Source organism: Choloepus didactylus, chromosome 9 (genome assembly GCF_015220235.1).
Source record: "Choloepus didactylus isolate mChoDid1 chromosome 9, mChoDid1.pri, whole genome shotgun sequence".
NCBI classification, from domain to species: Eukaryota; Metazoa; Chordata; class Mammalia; order Pilosa; family Megalonychidae; genus Choloepus; species Choloepus didactylus.
The window spans coordinates 23,854,235-23,879,372 of NC_051315.1; the positions used below are offsets into that span (position 1 = coordinate 23,854,235).

Consider the following 25,138-nt stretch of genomic DNA (forward strand, 5'->3'; position numbering starts at 1 on the left):
CATAAACTACCCAATTCTAATTCAGTTTGAAGTAAAATCTAAAGATAATTCATCTGGAAATTTTTTTACCCTGAGCTAATAAAAAAAGCAGAACATGACATTTTGCTTAAAATCTTGATTATAAGTTTCAAGCCTCCTATATAGCTATAGGTCAGTGCAGTCTAAAATCTATAAATAAGGACTCCTAGCCAAGCCCAAATAAAGAAATACTGATTTGATCCTAAGGTTAGAAAACCATACAGCATAAGTACAAATACTACTAAGAGGGGGTGGACACTTTCAAGCACTCCCTCTATGTAACATCGTCTTCACAAAAGCACATCTAATCAGCTCAGTATAAACTCTCTGGTCTTCTGTGACGAGCTAGTGCAGGTGGTAGGCCAAACTTAAAAATATATCCCAAACTTAGACCAATCAGCTTCACAGTGAGCTCCACAGTCTCAAGGTGGATTTTTTGCATAGGCCATGTATCTCCCACTGATCTGAAAGAACACTAGGGAAGAGCTGGCTTGGTACAAGCACGTTTCCCATTCCTAGAAAGACAACTCTGAGCATGTACCACCTCAATCAAGCTTTACTTCCAAACATATTACTTATTAAATACCTATCTAAGCATCTGTTCTCTTCCTCCCTACCCCAAGAACACACTCCTGTAATCATACACTGATATACCCCCATAGGTAAATAGGTTTTCAGATGGCACAATCCTGATTTGTGACGTCTACAATATTTCTATGGTGAACACTGTGGAGTAAACTGGCTTGATGGTTGAACTGCTGCCATTTGAGCAGGGAAGTTCAATCATTCAACAACAACTTGATCCCTCTATGTGCCAGGGACCACTATAGGTCCTTAGGATACAATGGCTAACAAAACAAAGTCCCTACCCTCATGGAGCTTGCATTCTAATGGGGAGACAAACTGAACACCTAAATGAAGAATATACCACCAGGCAGTGACAAGCACTATGAAGAAAAATAAAGCAGGTTAAAGGGTTGACAAAAGAGCAGGCACTATTTCAGACAGGCTAGGCAAGAAGGGCCTCTGTGAGGAGGTAACATTTGAGCAGACAAATATCTGGAGCATGGAGGGATCTGAGAAAAGAGACAAAAGGCAGGTGCAAAAGTCCTCATCCTTATTGTGTCTAGGGAAACAGGGAAGGAGAAGAGTGATATAATGAGAAAGAGGTGGAAAGGTGCTAGATTATGTAGGGTTCTGGAGGCCATTATAGGGAGCCTGGATTTCATTTTAAATGTGAAGGAAGTAATGGAAGGTAACGGATCAGGGCAGTACAACGATTTATGTTTTAAAAAGATCTATTAAACAGGAAGCAAATACAAAAGAGGACAGTTGGAGGCTCCTGCAGAAGTCCAGGAGTCCAGGCACAGCGGCTTATGTGGAAATGGTGAAGGCAGTAAATAGAGAAGGGAAAATAACACACACGTTGAAGGCAGGGCTCACAGGACTTGCTGCTGAAGAGGGGGAATTATGAGGGGGAAAGTGAAATCAAGAAAATGAGGATGACTCCAAGGTGTTTATTCTATAGCAGCTGAGCAAATGAGAACGGGATGGGTAGGCGTGGGGGTGGGAGGCAACTGTTTCTTAATGTTCACATCGTGAGATGCCTGTTAGTTTGCAAGTAGGCAGTTGGCTGTATACCTCTGGAGTTTAGAAGAGAGTTGAGGGCTGGGAATACAAATTTGGGAGTCATCAGCAGACATGTTTAAATTCATAAAACCAAGTAAGATCATTTAGGTAATGAGTGTAAAGAGAAAAGAGGTCTGAAGACTGAACACAGTACACTCCATTTAAGAAGTGAGAAGAGAAAGATTCAGGAAAAGAGACTAAGAAGGAACAGCCAGTTATAAAGTAAAAAAATCCAAGAGAACATGGTAACTCAGAAGCTGAGTAAAGAAAGTATTTCTAGGAGAGATCAACTGACAAATGCTGCCAACAGGTTAAGTACTGAGTAGGATCAACTGATTTGTAACAGAGTTAACAAGAGTGTGAGGAGGGGAAATGGAGCATTTAAGTACAGACAAGTCTTTTTAGGAATTCTGCTATAAGGGGAGATACAGAATTGAGGTATTGGCCATAGAGGGGCAGAACTGAGATCCTCCATAAATTTTTATGCTGACAGGAATTATCTAGCAAAGAGCAGATAACTGGTGAAGAAGAGGGAATAAGCCAGAAGATGCTTGAAGGTTTAGTTATTACAAAGAGAATATGTAGCTGATGAGGAGTAGAGTGGAAACCAAAGGTTAAAAACAACCAAACAGCAAGACCCCATCACCCTCCTTCCCAGATTTAACCTAAGTTATGCTCATATTAGCAGAGGAAATATGTCATTTACTTGTGCTTAATTCTTCCTGTTTTACCAGTAATTCTGATACCCCAACGATTCAAAATAAATGAACCTCAAGAAACAGTTCACTAAGGAACCTATGCAGATGTAAGCCATGAATTCCCTCCCTCATTAAAATTTGAGCAAGTGCAGTTCTGTACATACATAGTGTGTGAGCCGATGAATGACTTTCTCTATGATTCTCTTTTTATTTATAAGTTCCTCTTCAGAGTCTATTTCTGACTCAATTTCCTTCAAGTACCAGTTAACAAGCTCACTCCTCTTTAATGCAGACTCATCCTCTTCTGCAACAAAAAAATACATTTTAAAAGGATTAAATTATTTCTCTAGCAAATTGTACTATCCTTGGAGTCTGAATACATAAGATAATGTATAAATTAGATAACCGTCAACTGGCAAAAAGTATCTCTACTGAAATAAGGTTTCTAATGTTCCAACGTAAGCCTGAAATAACCTATCATATTACTTGTATTAAAGCATGCCTTATTTTTATCCTGAAGATGAGAAAACCTAATGAAATAGAGATAACAAGCAAATTTCTTAAAGCTACTAAGATTTCAAAGCCTTTCTTTCATCTCCATACATTTCACCACAACAGCAAGTGAAAGCATAAATTAGGAAAGCAATGCAAATAAAAAAAAAAAAAACAAAAAAAAAACAAACAAACCCCATTATTTTTCCTCTGGAAATGGGAAGACTATGCAATTAGGTCAATTGAGAAGTAAAATTCAAGGATGTTCACTCAAAAAGTTAACAATTTATTCTAGCAAGGGTTACCAATACCAAATTAACTCTCTGCGTCCCAAAATTCCAAGGTAAAGCTTTAACAAGAAAACTTGGGACTCAGATAATAGTGTGACAGTTACAGAAATAAAGTGCAATAAAAGAAAACTTTACACAGTCTTCATTCTAGAAACTGCTGACAATACTGCAAAATCAAAGCAGAAAAATTCTAGCTTTACTGGTGACGATGGCTTTGAAAAGTTTTATTACGGCTGTATCAAAATTTCAGTGGTTTATCAAAATGCTCTTGGATAAGTGACCTTCTTGGTTTAAAGCTCTGTTCCCTGTGCTAGAAAAGAGCTGTGTACCTCAAGGTTGAGAATTAACAGCTCACTTGGCCAGGTCAACAGTATCTTTTTTCTTTCTCTTTTTTTAAGGACAAGAAGACACAGTAGAATTTATCTGTTGAATGCAGACAGTGTCTAGGTGCTAATCATATTTTTGCCCATCAGTGGTTCACCATGTCTAAAACATTGCTGCACAAGGGACAGAGAATGGAACACAATGTGAATATAAGAATATGACACACACCATCCCACTGCCCCAAATCTCTTTATGTGAGAAGGGAAAAGGGTACAACCTGACTCTGTCCTAGTAGACTCTTTGTTGCCTCCTCTTTGCTCACTAGTCTACAGTCCCCAGGGGAACAAGGGCAAAAACTACAGGGCTCAAAACTTCAGTAAGCTAAGACAGTCTCCAGTGTTCTCTTCCTCCACAGCAGATCAGACACCACGAAGATAGAATACACCCAGAAGTCAGCATACTGAGTTATCCTTGGGACTTTTAAATAAGAATTACCCAATAGTTAGCCATCAACAGAATTTAAGTTCATAGTCCTTGATTTAATCATTTTCCCTCTGCTTTAAGGCTAACCATAGGCTGATAAAAATTGAAATAGTGTGGTCAAGCATGTGGTACTAGTGTCCAGATACCATACAATACCTAAGGAGAGATGAATATTTTATTCCTTTTCCATCTGTTTTAAATAAATCCATGTAAGGGGTAGTAATTTTACATCTATAACAACAATTGTAATGGGGGAAGGAAAACAAACGAAGGCACCCAGTGTTCTTTTTTACTTTAATTGCTCTTTTTCACTTTAATTTTTATTCTTGTTATTTTTGTGTGTGTGATAATGAAGGTGTCAAGGATTGATTTTGGTGATGAATGCACAACTATGTAATGGTACTGTGAACAACTGAATGTACGCTTTGTTTTGTATGACTGCATGGTATGTGAATGTATCTCAATAAAATGAATTAAAAAAAAATTCCTTTGAATTGCCAACCTATCTCCTTTAATAAATGAAATGTTAAAATATTGCCATTTCCCAGGGATTTTGTATGTTATTACTTGTAAAAGAAAAGAAAAATCATTCAATATGTCCCTTTAGGTAAATTCCAATCCAATATTTAGTAATACCAAGTTTGCTCAAAATGTTTGTGGGTAATGTTGGTCCACCTAGCATGAATGTCAGAAATCAGTTTCTTTGCCATACTCAATGCTCGCTAGTCAAAAGGGAAATAAATATTTTATTTTTCCATAATTATGCTAAAGTTGTTCTATCTATCAGGTTTAAATAAAAAGTGTCTGGCTCAATTTAAAGAGTTTACCTAAGGTGTCAAAAAAAAAAAAAGTAAGTTCTTTTTTATGTTATTGGATCTCAAAATCTACTTCAAAAATATTATTATTATTTTTTTTAATCTTCATTTTATTGAGATATAGTCACATACCACGCAGTCATACAAAACAAATCGTACATTTGATTGTTCACAGTACCATTACATAGTTGTACATTCATCACCTAAATCAATCCCTGACACCTTCGTTAGCACACACACAAAAATAATAAGAATAATAATTAAAGTGAAAAAGAGCAATTGAAGTAAAAAAGAACACTGGGTACCTTTGTCTGTTTGTTTGTTTGTTTCCTTCCCCTATTTTTCTACTCATCCATCCATAAACTAGACAAAGTGGAGTGTGGTCCTTATGGTTTTCCCAATCCCATTGTCACTCCTCATAAGCTACATTTTTATACAATTGTCTTCGAGATTCATGGGTTCTGGGTTGTAGTTTGATAGTTTCAGGTATCAACCACCAGCTACCCCAATTCTTTAGAACCTAAAAAGGGTTGTCTAAATTGTGCATAAGAGTGCCCACCAGAGTGACCTCTCGGCTCCTTTTGGAATCTCTCTGCTACTGAAGCTTATTTCATTTCCTTTCACATCCCCCTTTTGGTCAAGAAGATGTTCTCCGTCCCACGATGCCAGGTCTACATTCCTCCCCAGGAGTCATATTCCACGTTGCCAGGGAGATTCACTCTCCTGGGTGTCTGATCCCATGTAGGGGGGAGGGCAGTGATTTCACCTTTCAAGTTGGCTTAGCTAGAGAGAGAGGGCCACATCTGAGCAACAAAGAGGCATTCGGGAGGAGGCTCTTAGGCACAATTATAGGGAGGCCTAGCCTCTCCTTTGCAGCAACCGTCTTCCCAAGGGTAAAACCTACGGTAGAGGGCTCAACCCATCAAACCACCAGTTCCCTATGTCTGTGGTCATGTTAGCAACCATTGAGGTGGGGTAGGCTCCTCAAGGGGGCACTACATACTTTTTTCCTGTTTTTTTTTAATTCAAAAATATTATTAATTTAGTTTAAGATGTAAACAAAAATGACGGCTAAATCCACACTGTAATTGTGGGAAAAGGTCAAGGTTAGTAAGTATGCTGATAATCTGTAGATTTTCTTTGCTAAAATGAACTTGTCTAACAGTTTATAATCCCCTCAGACTGAACAATTACAATAGTTAGCAATAAGAAGTGGTTTATGCAAATACAGCTTACGTAAGTGACTGATCATGGAAGCAGAACAGGTAATGGTCTCACCTTCTTCCATCCTCCTGAGGTGAAGCACAATGAGGTTAGAGATTCGGCAGTACTCAGAGAAGCCCAGTCTTAAGGAAGCTTTGGGAACAGAAATTTGGTTTATGTCTTCACTGTGGCCATTGATTCCATTCACAGGAGTCGGACTGTCAGCATGACCTAGGTGAAAAATAAACCATCTGAATCTTGTTTTTGTGCCTCCAACATTCCCCCATCGATGTTTATATATATATACTACTTATATTCTAATACTGATTTCAAAACGAGCATATAATACACAGTATTTATAATGTCACAAGTAAATTGTAAGTAAGTTTGTAAGTGCTTCTAGTAAAGCCAAACTAATGTGGAAGGAATGTGAAGGATGGGAGATACAAAGATTTCAAGTTCCAAAAATGAATTTGCAGTATTATGTACAAAATAGAAAATTCTAGTATTTAATTGTTCTAATGTATCTGAAAATGTTTGTAAGTCAAAAGCAAAATAACACTACAAAAAAGAGTAGAGGCCAGGGGACAGTCCACCATTTATCACCATTTCACTACTTTCTTTCATGTATGTATTTATTTTATGTCAACAATTCATTTGTATTTTAACTTGCAAACAGTTAATACAATTTAATATCCATTTCCCCCCTTATGCTACACAGACTCCATAACCATCAATAAGTATACTTTTACCAAGAACATTTGAAGAGAACTTTTTGGTCTCTAACTCCAGAACAGTCATAAAAACAAACAGCTCACCATTAATACCACCTGGGCCTTCATCTACCTCCATCTGGGTCTCTTCCTCTTGATCTAGATTGACATCAGGTGTTTCCACACGGATGATTGATTTATTCAGTAACCGGAAAGCTTCCTTCACATGTTTAGGTTGGACCTAAACCAATCAAGATGATGTAATAAGCTAGTCTTCTTGATACACCAGATTTTCTCCAGTGTCTCTCCCTCACTCCCATCATTTCTCTCACTCACTCAAATGCACATGCAAAATACAAGATAGTATCATACACTCAGTCAACAGAGTGGTAAAAATGACTGACAAAGCCAAGTGTTGGTAAGAATAGAGAACAACTCTCACTTACTGCTGGTGGGAATGCTACTTTAGAAAATGGTTTGACAATATTTATTAAACTGAACAGATACACAACCTATAACCCAACAATTTCACTCTTAGGTATTCACCCCAGAGAAATGTGAAAATATATGTTTTGATGACATGGAGGAAGATGAATGGCTGCATGACTCAGGGAATACCAAGAAGGAGGGCCAGAGAACACTGAGATCCTCCCCTCTGGGAAGCGACCAGCAGTCACACCACACGTGACCAAGTATAAGCAGACCTGTGTGCTGGGTACCGGAGGCCTCCAGGCAGCAATGTGTGCCCCTGTGATGGTGGAGCTGGAGCGGGAGACAGATCCCCTGCTCATCATCATCAAAGATCCTCATTATCATTCACAGGTACCTGCCAGATCAGAACTATGAAGACTGGGGGCTCCGGGCTCATCATCACTGACTACTGGAGGCATTTTCCTGACCCTGACCCATTCTCAATATCTATTCTTACATTCTTTATATCTGTAAATAATAAAATATTTAACTTTTCAACAAAAAAACAAAAATTGAAAGAGATTAAGACATTCCTAGATAAACAAAAGTTTAGAGTTCATCACCACTAGACCAGCTCTAAAGGAGATGCTAAAGAAGAATTATGAGGGTTGAAAGTAAAGGACAACAGACAACAGATCAAAGCCACATAAAGAACTAATGATCTCTGTTGAAAGTAACAACATGGATAAATATAAATGTCAGTACTATTACAGTTTTGGTTTGTAACTCTGTTGTTTACTTCCTACAGGATCTAAAAGGCAAATGCATAAAATGTAATGAGAAATTGGTGGTTTTGGGCTTATACTGTATAAGCATGCAATTTGTGCCAAGAACTACATAAAGGTGGGGGGATGGAAGGATATAGGAACATAGTCTGTGTATACTATTGACATTAAGTTGGTATCAAAACAAATGAGACCATTATAGACTTAGGTTGTTAAATGCAAATTCACAGAGACAGAAATCAGAGTACAGGTTGCCAGGAATGGTAGAAGAAATGGGAAGTTAATGCATAATGGATGTAAGGTTTCTGTTTAGGGAGATGGGAAAGTTTTAGTAATGGAAGGTGGTGAGAGTACTGCAATATTGTGAATGTGATTAATCCCGATGAAGGTTACTCTTGGGAGCGGTTGATATGGGAAAGCTTATATTGTATATATGTTCCCACAATTAAAAAAAAAGGAACGAGCAACTAAAGGGAAAATGACAATAAGTGCAATACATGATCCTCAATGGAACTGACCAAGGGAGGAGAAAAGGCTCAAAGAGACATTATTGGGATCTAAGAGAAAATTCAAATACACACTTTAAGCTAAGTCTCAATATTAAATATCTTGAACTTGACAACTGCACTTAAGGTGGCTACATAAGTCAATATCCTTGTTCTCAGGAAATATATCTGGCAGTATTAAATGTTCTAGGAGCATGGTGTATACAATCTACACTCAAGTATTCAGAAATTTTGGGTTGATAAGATGGAAAACAGGTATGGCAAACGTGGCAAAATGATAAAAGTGGTGCATCTGGGTATCTGTGGGGAGAAGGAGGAGTACATTGGAGCTCTCTGTATGGGGTTTGTATTATTTCTGTAACTGTCCTGTAAGTTTGAAAGTACTTCAAAATATAATTAAACAAATAAACAAACAAACCCTAACTGATCGTGGTAGAAGCCAGAATGATGGTTATCGTTAGAGGAGGAAAGGAATAACCATAAGGAAGTATAAGGAGGGGCCTTGGGGTGCTGGTAATGTTTTATTTAGTTCTATTCAGGTATCCTCACTGTGTATTAACTGAGCTGTACACTTGTGATTTGTATGTAGTTCTGTATGTTTTCCTTCACCAAAAGTTCACTTGAATGAAAAATGAAATTTCTATAATTTTTGAAACAGGAAATTGCTTTAAGGCTTTTCATAAATTACCAACAGTCTCTAAATCTACAAGTTGATTAACCAACTGAGCTCTATAACAACAGATAAACCGCAGAACCTAAGATGACGGCTAGGTGAGACAGGGCAAAAAAACATCTCCGTGAAAAATACTAGATAAAAAACAGAAAGTGACCCAGAACACCAGTTCCAGTGATGCACCAGCCAGACAAGGTCTGCTAAACCCACAGGGACCATGCATTTGGTGAAACCGGGAGTCTGCATTCTGAAATGAGTGAGTGAGCCAGCTGAAACTCCGGCAGCTGCACTGCAGTGTGGGGAAACGGTGGGTTGGCGTTTGGAGACGGACTACTTCTTTCAAAAACAAACAAACAAACCCGGGAGTGGCTGCGGATATGATGGGAGAACCGTGCAGTGAAGCACGGTAGGAGCGGGCTGGGCCAAGGCCTCAGTGTCTGGCATGGAGGATAGCCCTTCCCACACCTGCTGCTGATTGTCTCAGGACCAGGGGAGCAGAGGGGAGCCAAAAGGAGAAAGAAACCGCATCCCTTGCAGCCATCTCCCCAGTGGGCTGGGGACACTCCTGCCCGGGGCCAGATCCACAGCCCAGAGCCGTGCCAAGAAACCCAATGTGTCAGGGAGTCTTTCCCGCAGCACCGCGCACACGCCACAATATCAGTCGTGGACAGTGGCCTTTGGTGCATCCACAACTAATTGTCCTGGAGCTGGGAAGGCGGAGCTGTGAGAAAAGGGGAAAATTAACACACCCCATTCAACCGTCTTTAAAGTAGGCTGGGAACACCCCTGCACGGCCCGGTGGCCCACGGCTTCCCTAGCGGGCCAGCGTGCACTTGTGACGTGGCACAACCTCCCCTCAGCAGAGGTCCTGAAGAGCACGCGTGAGAAGGGGAACCTGCTCAGAAATCCCAGGGACCCTATGCCAATACCAAGAACTTGTGGATCAGCGGCAGAGACAATCTGTGGCAAGACTGAAATGAAGGCTTAGGCTTTTGCAACAGCTTTAAATCTCTGCGAACACCTGGGAAGTTTGATTATTAAAGCTGCCCTGCCTCCCTAACCACTCAGACACATGCCCCACATTCAAGGCAGACAGCACCAACAACACACCCAAATTTAGTGCACCAATTGAACTCCACAAGAATCAGATCCCCACACACCACAAAGACAAAGTTGGGGAGAACTGACTTGAGGAGAATAGGTGACTCACAGACACCATCTGCTGGTTAGTTAGAGAAAGTGTACTCCACCAAGCTGTAGTTCTGACAAATTAGAGATCAAGTAAAGCAAATGCCAAGAGGCCAAAAACAACAGAAAATCTTAAAGCATATGATAAAACCAGACGATATGGAGAACCCAAACCAAAACACCCAAATCAAAAGATCAGAAGAGACACATTACTTGGCACAATTAATCAAAGAACTAAAGACAGACAACAAGAGCATGGCACAGGATATAAAGGACATGAAGAAGACCCTAGAACAGCATAAAGAAGAAATTGCAAGAGTAAATAAAAAAATAGAAGATCTTATGGAAATAAAAGAAACTGTTGGCCAAATTAGAAAGACTCTGGATACTCATAATACAAGATTAGAGGAAGCTGAACGACAACTCAGCCTCCTCGAGGATCACAGAATGGAAAATGAAAGAACAAAAGAAAGAATGGGGAAAAAAATCGAAAAAAAAATCTAAATGGATCTCAGGGATATGATAGATAAAACAAAATGTTCGTACATAAGAATCATTGGTGTCCCAGAAGGGGAAGAGAAGGGTAAAGGTCTAGAAAGAGTATTCAAAGAAATTGTTGGGGAAAACTTCCCAAACCTTCTACACAATATAAATACACAAAGCATAAATGCCCAGCGAACTCCAAACAGAATAAACCCAAATAAACCCACTCTAAGACATATTCTGATCAGACTATCAAATACTGAAGAGAAGGCGCAAGTTCTGACAGCAGCAAGAGAAAAGCAATTCACCACATACAAAGGAAACAACATAAGACTAAGTAATGACTACTCAGCAGCCACCATGGAGGCGAGAAGGCAGTGGCATGACATATTTAAAATTCTGAGAGAAAAATTTCCAACCAAGAATACTTTATCCAGCAAAACTCTCCTTCAAATTTGAGGGAGAGCTTAAATTTTTCCCAAAGGCTGAGAGATTGTGCTAATAAAAGACCTGCCCTATTCAGATACTAAAGGGAGCCCTACCGACAGAGAAACAAAGAAAGGAGAGAGAGATATAGAGAATTTTAACAGACATATATAGAACATTACATCCCAGGTCACCGGGACACGCATTCTTCTCTAGCGATCACAGATCTTTCTCCAGAAAGGACCGTATGCTGGGACATAAAACAAGCCTCAATAAATTAAAAAAAAAAAAAAAAAAAAAAAAAATTGAATTTGTTCAAAGCACATTCTCTGACCACAATGGAATACAAACAGAAGTCAATAACCATCAGAGACTTGGAGAATTCACAAGCACGTGGAGGGCAAAAATGAGGGGGAGATGAAAACATTCCCGGATAATCAAAAGCTGAGGGACTTCATCACCAGTACATCAGTCCTATAAGAAAGGCTAAAGGGAGCTGAGCAGGCTGAAAGGAAGGGACACTAAACAATTGACTGAAACTATGTGAAGAAATAAAGATTTCCAGTAAAGATCACATGGTAAATATAAATATCAATACTACGGTATTTTTGATTTGTAACTCCACTATTTACTTCCTACAGGATCTAAAATACATAAACTGTAATGATAAATCAGTAGTTTTGGACTCAATGTAAAATATGTAATTTTTTGACAAAAACTCCATAAAAGTGGGGGAAAGATCGAGTATGGGAACATAGTTCGTGTGTCCTATTGAAGTTAAGTTGGTATCAAAGAAAACCAAGATTGTTATAGATTTAAGAGGTTAAATTTAAGCCCCACGGTAAACACAAAGAAAGTATCAAGAGAATCCAACCACAGAGATGAAAAGTAAAGAAGGGGTTCCGAGAAGTGGGGGAAGGGGCAATGGGGAGTTAAGAAATGAGTGTAGGGTTTCTGTTTGGGGTGAAGGGAAATTTCTAGTAATGGATGGTGGGAAAGAGCATTACAACATTCTAAAGATGATTAATCCCACTAATGGAATGCTAAGGAGGGAGTGGAATGGGAAGATTTAGGCTGTATATATGTTTCCACAATTGAAAGAAAAAAAAAAAGACAGTCTAAATAGATGACAATTGAATGCCAAGGATGAGCCTGGATGGGATTGGAGGATGGAGGAGAGGAGGCTCAAAGGGACACAGTTGAGACATAAGGAAAAAGAAATATAGAATGTAAGCTTTGTATCAATGTTGAATTTCTTGAACTTCTTAGCTGCGCTTAACGGGATTGCATAAAAGAATGTTCTTGTTCATGGGAAAGGTATATGTGAATTATTGTTTGTTCAAAGATGTGTGCAGCTAGCTCTCATACATTCAGAGGACAGAGCAATAGATGATGGATGATAGGGAGGAAGGGAGAGAGGGAGGGAAAGAAAGAAACGGTGTGACACAGTGTTAAAGTTGGTGGATCGGGGTATCGGGGGAGGGGGTTGGGGTATGCTGGAGTTCTACGTATGGGGTTTGTACTGTTTTTGCAACTGTTTCTGTAAGTTTGAATGTATTTCAAAATAAAATTGAAAAAAAAAAACAAAACAAAACAGATGAACCAGTAGAGCACCTGGTTTTTTTGTTACACAAAAGGAGTTTATATCTGTATTAAATAATAGTCCAAGGTGGGTGTTGCAGATCAACAGGCAGGGATGGTGGAGGGTTCTTCCTCCATGCTGTTAATTGGAGATTCACGCTGTTGATATTAAACTCAAAGAGTTAATATCTAGAATATAGAATATAACATCTTCATCATGAAGCTACCATGGTTATCTGGGGGATTATCAACCCAGTCAGCAAATAACTTGGAGGACCACTTTGGGAGTTCTCTATAGTTCAGGCCAAGAAGACTATTTAACTTCTTTGATACTTAGTTTTTACATCTATGAAACAGAACTGATACCACTGATTTCACAGTGTTAAATGGATAATGTATGTGAAAATTCTGGGTAAATAGCAGCTGTCTGATCAATCAAGGTTCTTTTTCTTCTTATGCTTATTCAAGGATCTTCAAAGTCCTTCTCTCCAGAGAAAAAAGCTTTGTTCAGAGTTGGGTGAGGTCTGTGATTGACTAGAGCAGACCTTACATCAAGGCTACCGCAGAGCAGGTAGGTAAACATGGACCATTCAAGAAGGAAGAGGGTCTGGTAAATGACAGTTAGTAACTAATACTCAGCTGCAATGTCAGTGAGGGTAGGGGTTGTGAAGAATAGAGCAAACAAGAGCCCAGGCCCATTCTACAGAGGTAGCTGCTATCCTGCTCCAGCCAACTGGCAGAACACCGTTTGTTATACATTACTACCTTCAAGAAATGTCAGGTTTTAAGAAGAGTTAATACCAAGACATATCCTAGTAAACTAACTGGTTTGTAAAAATGAAGAATACTTTAGCCAAACAAAAAGATCAAGTTGCTTAAGGGGAAAAATTAAAAATCAAGATCTGGCCTGAGATTTCTCCAATGCAACAATAAAAAATGCCAAACCACAGGAGAAAACTCACAAGGAAAGAAGGTAGAACTCAAGGTTTTAGATCAAACCGGCTGTCTTTTAGGTAAAGGCTACAAGGAAATCACCTCAGGGAACACTGTTCCCATAAACTATTCTTCAAGAGAAGTCAAATTTCAATAAAGTAGAAGATGATGTAAGAAATAATGGCAAAATGAACTCCACTGAACCCTGAATATATTTAGCTATAATACTAAGACTAAACAAATGTAGAGATTAGAGCAACAGAATTAATGTGGAAGACTTCTGGGAAGATGGCGGAATAAGAATTTGCAGGGCTCTCTCCTCTTCCCAAAAAAGTGAGTGAATAGGCAGAAACTGCCTGAAACAACTGTTCTGGGGTTCTGGAGACCAGGAGAGTACTGCACAGCATCCAGGGAAGAGCGGGATGAAGAGACTCAGAAATTACGGTGACAGACTGTGAAAACCTTGCTTGGCCCGGCTCCTGGTAGCTACCTCCTAGCCTCAGGGCAAGCAGCTTGGGTCTGCCCGGTCCCTGCCTGGTGGGCTGCTGCAGACTGTGAGGGTCAAAGAAATCCTCCACAAGAACAGAGGACAGGGCCCTGTACCAACCCACCGACTGGCTGGCAAACTTAGACCAATGGGTCAGGCTAAAAATACCCTGCCTTCTTAGGGTTGCTGGGTTTAGGTTGCTGAAGAGCATCACCTGCTGGGCATGCCAGAAAAGTACAACCTTGGGGAGCTGGGAAAAAAAAAAGGCTTTTGGGCTTCTTTGCTGACCTTCTCCTAAGGAGCCTTTGGAATTGTTCTGCGCCCCCAGCATGGGTCCCTGGCCCTGTTTTGGCTAGGAAATACTAATAAACAAAGTGTGAAAGAAAAGCCTTAACAAAATGCAATCAACAACAAAATTCTAGATGAGAGAAATCAATCTTTTGGAATAATCTCATCAAGCAAAATCAGATGTCCAGCTATCAGTAAAAAACTACAAGCCATATTAACCAACAGGAAGATATGGCCCAGTCAAAGGAACAAATTAAACAGTCACAGGAAATACAGAAATTGGAACTAATCAAAAATGTTCAAACAAATCTCCTAAATCAATTCAGGAGATGAAGGAAAATATATCTAACGAGACAAAGGATATTAAGAAGACACTGGGTGAACATAAGAATGAAAGCATGCAAAGAAAAATAACAGAACTTATGGGAATGAAAGACAATAGATGAGATTATAAATATGCTAGGGCACACTACAGCATATATGAACAGGCAGAAGAAAGGATGATCAAGCTAGAAGACAGGGCATCCAAAATCAAACCAGCAGAAAAACAGATTGAGAAAAAAATGGAAAAAACTGAACAGGGTCTCAAGGAATTGAATGACAGCATGAAGAGCACAAACATACACATCATGGGTATCCCAAGAGAAGAGAAGGGAAAGAGGGTAGAAAGAATATTTGAAGAAATAATGGCCGAAAACTTTCCAACTCGTACAAAAGAGCTAAATATATACATCCAAGAAGTGCAACACATTACAAAAGAATAAATTTGAAAAGACCAACTCCAAGACACATACTGATCAGACTGTCAACTGCCAAAGATAAAGAAAGAATTCTGAAAGCAAGACAAAAGCGATCCATCACGTATAAGGGATGCTCAATAAGTCTAAGTGCAGATTTTTCATCAGAAACCATGGAAGTGAGAAGGCAGTAGTATGATATATTTAAGGTAATGAAAGAGAAAAACTGCCAGCCAAGACTCCTTTATCTGGCAAAATGCCCTTCAAAAATAAGGGAGAGTTTAAAATAACCAAAGATTAATAGAAGCTGAGGGAGTTTGTTAACCAGAGACCACCCCTACAAGAAATACTAAACGGGAGCCTGGGCAGCCAAGCCAGGGTGCCACAGAGAGTGGGTGAGTCCCTGGGGTGGCAGAGCAGTGGCTGAAATTGGGATTGTGGTGCCATGAGGATGGGGCTACTACTGGCATGGCACTCGGGGGCCCTTGTTGAGGGAGGGCACTATCGTGGCACACACAATTGCTATGAGGTGCTCAGAGCAAGCCATTCGGTGAACAAGGCAGAGATTGTGTGGGCCTACTGCGAGCTGACCCAGTGCTACCACACCAACCGCAACCAGCTCAAGACCGGCATCAAGGGTTCTGGGCAGACACCTCAGAAAGCCAAGGAAGCCTTCCTGCTGATGACGACTGCCTACAAGTCACTCAAGAAACACAAACAGATTATGACTACATGCTGGATCACCCTCAAGAGTTCCACAGCCATCACTACCATTACCACAGCAGACACTTAGCCCTGAAAGCGGATGTGAAAGTTCTGATTTTGTCCAGTGTGTGTGCTATTTCAGTTTTTAAGCTGGTAGAATAGCTACAATAAGGCAATCAGCTACCCATAGTGCCCAAATACCATTTCCAAGCTATGGAAATCGCCAAGCAACACGGACTGCTCAAAAAAGCCACAGAAAAAGACAGAAACAAAAAGTCCAAAGACGAAACACATGACAAGGAGGAGAACATCATAAAGAACATTATAAAAAAGTAAAACTGATATTAAAAAGAGGCTATCAAAAATCCCAAATTCGTCATCTTCTCCTGTTTCAAATTATCTTAGCTCCATTTCACCTGTGCTCAGTCTGTAGATTATATAGTTGATGGGTCTATAATTTTAACATCAAAAGCAAAGAATATGAGGAGGAGACTGTATATTATATGTTAATCTATAAAGGTGTCAAAGACTCAGTTTGATAGTCTAGAAAATCATCAGAAAGAAACTTCTTAAATAGTGGAAATGACCCTAGGTGGAAGAGATACAGGAGATGGATGAAGAATGAAGGTCCTGGGGTTAACATTTGTGTATGACTGAAGAATGCTAGAATGCTACTATGCCAAACCTTACTTGTAACATTATTTTCATAACTCAATTATTTTAACATGTATTAACTGCTCCTCAGCAGTAACTAAAATTCCTCAAGTATCTGATAAACAGAATGATGCAGAAGCAAGCAACCCAATTAAAAAAATGGGCAAAAGACTTGAATAGACATTTTTCTAAGGGGGTTAAACAAATGGTTAAAAAGAACATTAAGATGGACAACAAAGATGGCGGCACAGAGAGGAGTGGAAGACTGCCAGTCCCCCTGGAACAATTCATAAATGACCAAAAAACTAGCAAATAACCTGGAACAACTGCAGGGAGACAAACGTTGACTGTCCACTCATCACACACCAACCTGATTGGGAGAAATGCCTGAAATCGCAGCATAAAATCTGTAAGGAAACCTGTGGACCCGCACTGAGAGCCGAGAGCCCCTCCCTCACAGAAGCCTCCCGGTGCTAGAGAGCAGCACTCTCTCAGCCCAGCTCCAACTGGGGTTTTAATGTTAACTGCTTAATACAGACAGCAAATACCCAACAAGCAGACAGAGGCTTTTGATGATGACTGACCTTGGGAGTGTCAGGGGACTTATCTGTCTCAGGACAGGGAGCCCCAAGGATTGGCTGCTATCTCTGGCTGACAGGTAAATCTGGGAGCTTCCTATCCCATTCTCTCTGAGGCAACCTGGGTGACTCAGTGGAGAAGCCTCAGCCATTTTCAGCCCGTGTGCTTTGCAGTCAAGCCTCAGCCATTTTACAATCACAGCACTCAAACCAGCAAGATCAGAGAAACAAAGAATCTATTTATATGCAAATGACCTCTCTGGAGGAGGCATAGCTTCCCAAGAGGAAAGGGAGGGGCCCAGCTCATCTATCTTCCTTACACTGGGAAACAGACCCCAGAGCCTGGGGGAGGAGAGCCACAGGCCACACCCCTTTACACCAGCCCACAACAGGCTGACAGGCACACCTGTCGGGCAGAAAAGCACAGGTGTGTCAGTCCTCTAAGAAAAACCATCAGGGAAACCAGATATTGAATATTTCCTCCTTCTGTGACCTGAGCCTGTTCTCATCTGAGAAAACCTGACTGGGGTGGCCTAGGAGGTCAGATGCCTAGACAACAGAAAACTACAACCTACACTAAGAAAAACAAAGTTATGGCCCAGTCAAAGGAACAAACTTACACTTCAGCTGAGATACAGGAATTCAAACTAATGCTAAATCAATTCAAAAAGTTCAGAGAAGATATGGCAAGAGCGATAAAGGCAGTGTTTATGAAAACACTAGGCGTACATAAGGCAGAAATCGAAAGTTCAAAAAAACAACTAGCACAATCTATGGAAATGAAAGGCACAACACAAGACAAAAGACACAATGGAAACATACAACAGCAGATCTCAAGAGGCAGAAGAAAACACTCAGGAACTAGAGAATAAAACACCTGAAAGCCTACACGCAAAGGAGCAGATGGAGAAAAGAATGAAAAAATATGAGCAACGTCTCCAGGAACTTAAGGACAAATGGAAATACAAGAATATATGTATCACTGGTGTCCCAGAAGAAGGGAAGGGAAAAGGGGAAGAAGCAATAATAGAGGAAATAATCAATGAAAATTCCCCATCTCTTATGAAAGACATAAAATTACAGATCCAAAGAGCACAGAGTACTCCAAACAGAACAGATCTGAATAGGCCTACGCCAAGACACTTAATAATCAGATTATCAAAAGTCAAAGACAAAGAGAATCCTGAAAGCAGCAAGAGAAAAGCAATCCATCACATATAAAGGAAACTTAATAAGACTATGTGCAGATCTCTCAGCAGAAACCATGGAGGCAAGAAGGAAGTGGTGTGATGTATTTAAGATACTGAAAGAGAAAAACCGCCAACCAAGAATCCTATATCCAGCGAAAATGTCCTTCAAATATGAGGGAGAGCTCAAAATATTTCCCGACAAACAGACAATGAAAGACTCTGTGAACAAGACACCTGCCCTAGAGGAAATACTAAAGGGAGGACTACAGACTGATAGGAGAAGACAGCAGTGAGTATGGAACACAATTTTGGGAGATGGTAGCACAGCAATGTAAGTACACTGAACAAAGATAACTATGAATATGGTTGAGAGGAAGGTTAGGAACATGTGAGACACCAGAAGAAAGGAGGAAAGATAAAGACTGGGACTGTGTAACTCGGTGAAATCTAGAGTGTTCAACAATTGTGATTAAAATGTACAAATAGGTTCTTTCACGAGGGAGAATAAGCAAATGTCAACCTTGCAAGGTGTTAAAAATGGGGAGGCATTGAGGGAGGGATGCAACCAACATAAGCTAGAGATTGTAACTAACAGAATCATTGTATTAAGCTCCCTTTAATGTAACAAAGGCAATATACCAAGGTAAATGCAGATGGGGGGGGGATAGGGGAGGCGTGTGAGACACTTGACATTGGTGGTGTTGCTGACTCTTTATTCTACTTTGATTTAAGGTTATCTTTCCTTTTGCTGCTTCCTGTCATTTTTTTTTCCTCTTTCTTTTTTCTTTTTCTTTTGTCTCTCTACCCTCCTTGATTCTTCTTCCTGCTTTGTGGAAGAAATGTAGATGCCCTTATATAGATAGTGGTGAAGGTGGTAAACACATAAATATATGACTATACAGGGTACCATCAATTGTTTACTTAGGATGGAATGTATGGCATGTGAACAAAACCATCTTAAAAAAAAAAAAAAAAAAATGGGTTGATGACGAAAACTTGAGGGCAATATACTGAGTGAAATAAGCCAGACACATAAGGACAAATATTGCAGGGTCTCACAGATAGGAACTAATTATAATATGTAAACTCACAGACATGAAATAAAAGGTACCAAGATATAGTACAAGGCTAAAGAACAGGGAGCAGTTGCTTAGTAAGAGCAGAATGTTCAACTAAGATGAACTTAAATGTCTGGAGATGAACAGAAGTGTCAGTAGCAAAATGTGAGAATAACAGTGCTGAATGGTGCGTGGATGAGGTGGAAAGGGGAAGCTCAGAGTTATATATGTAAACAGAAGGAAAGCGGGAGGTCAAAAGATGGGAATGTATAAAATTGAATACTATGGTGGACAATGTCTGTGATTAACTGTACAAATATTAGAAATCTCTTCCATGAACCAGAACAAATGTATAATACAACAAATTAATAATAGAGAGGCATATAGGGAAAAAATATATACCTATTTCAAACTATATACTACAGTTAGTAGTATTTCAATGTTCTTTCACAAACAGTAACAAATGTACTACACACCAATACTATGAGTCAACAATGGAGGGGGGTTGGTTAGGGATATGGGAGGATTTGAGTTTCCTTTTTTTTCCCTCTTCGTCTTTTGCTTTATTTCTCGTCTGGAGTAATGAAAAGTCTCTAAAAATTGAACAAAAATTAAGTGTGGTGATGGATGCACAGCTGTATGAGGGTACTGGGGGCACCTGATTGTACACTTTGGATCTTTGGATAATTGTATGGTATGTGAACAATCTCAATAAAAAAATTAAAAAAAAAAAAAAACATTAAAAGATGCTCAACATCACTAGCTACTAGGGAGATGTAAATCAAAATCACAATGATAGAATGGCCACTATTAAACAAACAAAATACTATAAGTGTTGGAGAGGATGTGGAGAAATAGGAATACTCACTCACTGCTGGAAGGAATGTAAAATGGTACAGTTGGTGTGGAAGACAGTTTGGCGGGTCCTCAGGAAGCTAAGTATAAGAACTGCCACTTGATCCAGCAATTCCACTACTAGGTATATGCTCAGAACTGAAAGCAGGGATGCAAACAGACATTTGCACAACGATGTTCAGAGGCATTATTTACAACTGCTAAAAGATGGAAGCAACCCAAGTGTCCATCAATTGATTAACAGGCAAACAAAATGTGGTACTTACATACAATGGAATATTATTCAGCTGTAAGGAAAAATGAAGTCCTGATGCATGCAACAATGTGGATGAACCTTAAGAACATTATGTTGAGTGAAATAAGCTAGACACAAAAGGACAGATATTGTCTGATTTCACTAATATGAACTAAATATAACAGGCAAACTGAGAGTTATTATCTAGAATATATGTTACCAGATGATAGAATAAGAGTAAAGAACGGAGAGCTGATGCTTAATTTGTGCAGAATTTTTAACAAGGTTGATTGTAAATGTTTAGAAATAGATAGAGGTGATGGTAGTCTATTATTGTGAGTGTAATTAACTGAATTATGCGTGTGATTTGTAGTTGAAAAGAGAAATTTAAGGTCATGTATGTCACTAGAAGGAAAGCTACAGAATGCAACATGGAACTCAACATGGCAAACTCTGTTGTGGATGACGAAGGTGGTTAATAGTACAAATATAAGAATGCTCTTCCATGAACTAGAACAAATATATGCCGCTATTACAAGGTGTTAATAATATAGCGGTATATGGAAAAAACACACCCAATGCAAACTATGGAGTATAATTAACAGTATTATTATGATATTCTTCCATCAATTATAACAAAAGTATCACACCAATGCTAAGTGTGACCAATAGGGGAGGTATTAGGGGTATGGGGTTTTTCTTTTTGGAGCAATGAAAATGTTCTAAAATTGATGGTGGTGATGAAAACACAACTTTGATTATATGGAGAGCCACTGAATGTATACATTGGATGGATTGTATGGTATGTGAATAAAACTCCTTTAAACAATTAAAAAAAAATTCAAGGTATTATGGACTGAATTGTGACCCTCAAAAAGATATGTTGAAGTCCTAATCCTAATCCCATGAATGTGACCCTATTTGGAGGTAGACTTTTGAAGATGTTGTTGGTTAAAAAAGGCCAAAGTATTATGGTAGGTCTAATCCAAAATGATTGGTGTCTTTATAACAATAGGAAAATTGGAGACAGACAGAGAGGAGAACAATTCGGATGAGTGTGGCAGAGAACACCGTGGACTGCTGGCCAGTCACCGCCAGAAGCCAGGAAAGAGGCATGGAACAGATTCTTCTCTACAGACTTCAGTAGAAGCATGGCCCTGCTACACTTTGATTTTGAACTTCTAGCCTACAGAATTGAGGTAATACATTTTTTTTTTTAAGCCACCCAGTTTGTAGTACTTTGTTATAGCCGACCTAGAAAACTAAGACACATTGTTAATGTTATATGCCCCGATGATAAAGAAACAACTAATACATTTGCTGATTGCCTCATCTGTAATAGATGGGAGTCAAAAATGATAAATCAAATGATGGACACATAATCAAATGATAGATACATAAGCATATTTGACTTATATGTACACACACACACACACACACACACACACACAGATAAAACCATGTGCACAGAAAATAGAGAACATGTCTTCCTTTAATGTGCCCGTGGAACATTTATGAAAATCAACATTAGGTTACAAAGAAAGCATCCATAAATTCCAAAAAACAAAATCTAAATTTAGAAATGTAGTATTTTCTAATCACAAGGTAATAAAATTAAAACAAACAAAAACACGTCTAACTATATATTAATGAACTCCCTTAACTCTTAGACATGGAAATTTTCTAGGAAAATATAACTTACCAAAACCAACCCAAGAAGAGAGAGAATTATTTCTATGAAGCAATATACCCTGGTACCAAAACAAAGGCTGCAAAAACAGAACAAACAAAAAACACCCAGGACCAATTTCATCCATGACTACTGTTTCAAAAATTCAAAAATTAAAAAAAAAAAAAAGGCAAATAGAAGCCAGAGCCATTAAAAGACTAAGTGGAACTTATTCCAGGAATAAAAGGATGATTTAATAATAGGAAGTCTATTAATATAATTTTTCATATTAATTGATCTAAGGAGAAAAAGATCATGATGAATCTATAGTGCTTCTTGATAAAAGCACTTAAGATAGGAATAACAAAGGTATACTTTCTTTTGATAAAAATATACCTCATCTTAGCCACAAAGCCAGTCAGGAACAAACAAGGATACCCAATGTCATCACTATTATTAAACATTGTATTGCAACGATAAAAGCAAAAGCAATTTGTGGGTACGAAATAAAATGATTAAAAATCAAGGTTATTTTTTAAAAATTTTTGACAAAGGTGCCAAGCCCATTCAATAGGAAAAGAACAGACTCTTCAACCAACAGTGCTGGGAAAACAGGATTTCCACATGCAAAAAATGTTGAACCCCCTGCCTCATCAAATACAAAAGCTAACTCAAAAAGGATCAAGTGCCTAAATAGAAGAGCTAAAACTATAAAATTCTTAGAAGAAAATATAGGAGGAAATCTTCATGACCTTGGATTTGGCAATGGAGTCTTTAAAATGAGACAAAAGCCTGAACAACCAAAGAAAAAACTGATAAATGGAACGTCATCAAAATTAAAATCTTTGAGTGCATCAAAGGACATTAACAAAAAAGTGAAAAGAGCCTACAGGATGGGAGAAAATAGTTGCAAATCATATATCTGATACGGGGTTTAATCTCCAGAATATATAAAGAACACCTACAACTCATCAACAAAAAGATGACAACCCAATTAATAAATGGGCAAAGGGACCTCAACAGACATTTCTCCAAAGAGGATATGAATATGCCAGATAAAAGAAAAACAAATATTTTATGATCTCACTTATATGAAATAATTAGAATATGCAAATTCATAAAGTCAGAAACAAGAACACAGGGTAGCAGGGGCCTGGGTGTGGATAGGGAATGAGGAGTTAATGCTTATTTGGTACTGACTTTCTGTTTAGAATGATGAAAAAGTTTTGGTAATAAATGGTGGTGACGGAAGCACAACATTGTGAATGTAATTAACACCAATGAATTGTATATTTGAAAGTGGTTAGAAAGGGAATCTTAGGTTTTGTATGCTACTCAAATAAAAATTTTAAAACACAATAGAAGTATACAACACAGTGAACCCTAATATAAATGATGGACTATAGTTAAGAGTATAACCATAATAGTATTGTTTCCTCCATTCTAACAAAAGTACCACACTAGTGCAAAGTATTTAATAGGGAAAACTGTGTGTGTGGGGGAGGGGGGTTGGAAAGGGTGTATATGGGCATCTGAACTTTCTGCAAGAATTTTCTGTAAACCAACAACTGCTCTAATTAAGAAAAAGGAAAATAACAAGTGTTGACAAAGATGTGTGAAGTTGGAAGCTTCCTGCAATGTTGTGGGAATGTAATACAGTATACCTCAGTCGCTATGGAAAACAGTGCAGCAGCTCCTCAAAAAGTTAAACACAGAATCACCATATGACCCAGCAATCCCACTACTGGGTATATACCCAAAAGAATCTAAAGCAGGGATTCAGACAGACACCTGTACACCAATGTTCCATAGCAGCAATATTCACAATAGCAAAAAGGTGGAAACTACCTGAGTGTCCATCAACATGAATGGATAAACAAAAAGTGGAATATACATACAATGGAGCATTATTCAGCCATTAAGAGGAATAAAGTACTGATACATGGATCAACCATGAAAACATTATGCTAAGTCAAACAAGCCAGATACAAAAGGACAAATATTGCACAACTTCATTTACATGAAATAAATTCAGAGATACAAAAAATAGATTAGAGATTACCAGGGACTGGAGAGAGGGGGAATGGGGAGTTACTGCTTAATGGGTACACATTTTCTGTTGAGGGTGATCAAAATATGCTGGTAATTGATGGAGGTATGGTCATATAACACTGTAAATGTATTAATGCCCCTGAAAAAAAAAAAGCAAATTTCATGTTACATATATGTGACCACATACAAAAAAAATTGAAAAAGGTCTTTTTCAAAAGAGTGAAAACAAGAATAAATACCATTATATCATTTGCAGATAGGAATATATGGAAAACCAAGATACTCAAATGAAAGCCTACTAAAAACAGTAAGTGTTTTCAGTAAGGTACAAAATTAACATTAAAAAATTAATAGTTGACAGAAAAATAACAACTGGTTGGAAGATAAAATTAGGGAAGACTATGTACAATACCAAGAAAAATGACAAAATGACAAGAAGTAAATTCAATAAGAAACATACAACTATCTGAAGGTAAGTTTAAAACACTGAGTGAAACAAATATCGTATGACTCTGCTTAAATGAAATAAGCAAACTCAGAGACAGAAAGTAGATTAGAGATTATTAGAGAGGGGAGGAAAGAATGAGGAGTTACTGCTTAATGGGTACAGAGTTCCCATTAAGTAGAACACTAATGATGTTTGTGGTTGTCATCAGACCTATTCACAAATGTTAGATTTTCTCATTCTGTGCACCTGGTAGGAAGGCACTTTGTTACTTGGGTATTTCTCCTGCCAATGAAACATGAGCATAAGTGACAGGTCATTTCTGGACAGAAGATTAAGAAACAGATTAAGATTAAGATTAAGAGACACTCTCTCACTTTTTTCCCCTGTCTTCTGTGATCATGAAAGCGTATGTCAAGATACAGTATTCACATCAGCTTGAATCTGAGTGACATGAAGAAAGCCCCCTTGTTGACTTAAACGGACATGTAACATAAGAAAAAAATAAATGTTTCTGTTCTAAGCAGTAAGATT

The 25,138-nt window shown here is 38.6% G+C and overlaps 1 protein-coding gene and 1 pseudogene across 2 annotated transcripts in view; one reads left to right on the plus strand and one right to left on the minus strand.

The window, feature by feature from the left end:
• MCM6 (minichromosome maintenance complex component 6) overlaps nucleotides 1–25,138 on the minus strand; it is a 49,471-nt gene that overhangs the window by 921 nt on the left and 23,412 nt on the right. Inside the window, exons 14-17 of one of the 2 annotated variants that reach the window (XR_005218911.1) lie at nucleotides 6,771–6,906; nucleotides 6,028–6,183; nucleotides 3,457–3,624; nucleotides 2,518–2,649 (exon numbers count right to left, since the gene is read on the minus strand). Coding sequence is in view for 1 of the 2 variants with exons in the window: in XM_037850228.1 (XP_037706156.1) it covers nucleotides 2,510–2,649; nucleotides 6,028–6,183; nucleotides 6,771–6,906 (432 nt within the window). In the remaining variant the exon portion in view is untranslated. Of the gene's footprint in view, nucleotides 1–2,509; nucleotides 2,650–3,456; nucleotides 3,625–6,027; nucleotides 6,184–6,770; nucleotides 6,907–25,138 lie in introns of those variants that run through there. The other variant, XM_037850228.1, reaches the window with a different exon arrangement.
• Nucleotides 15,609–16,441, plus strand: LOC119544470 (annotated as a pseudogene).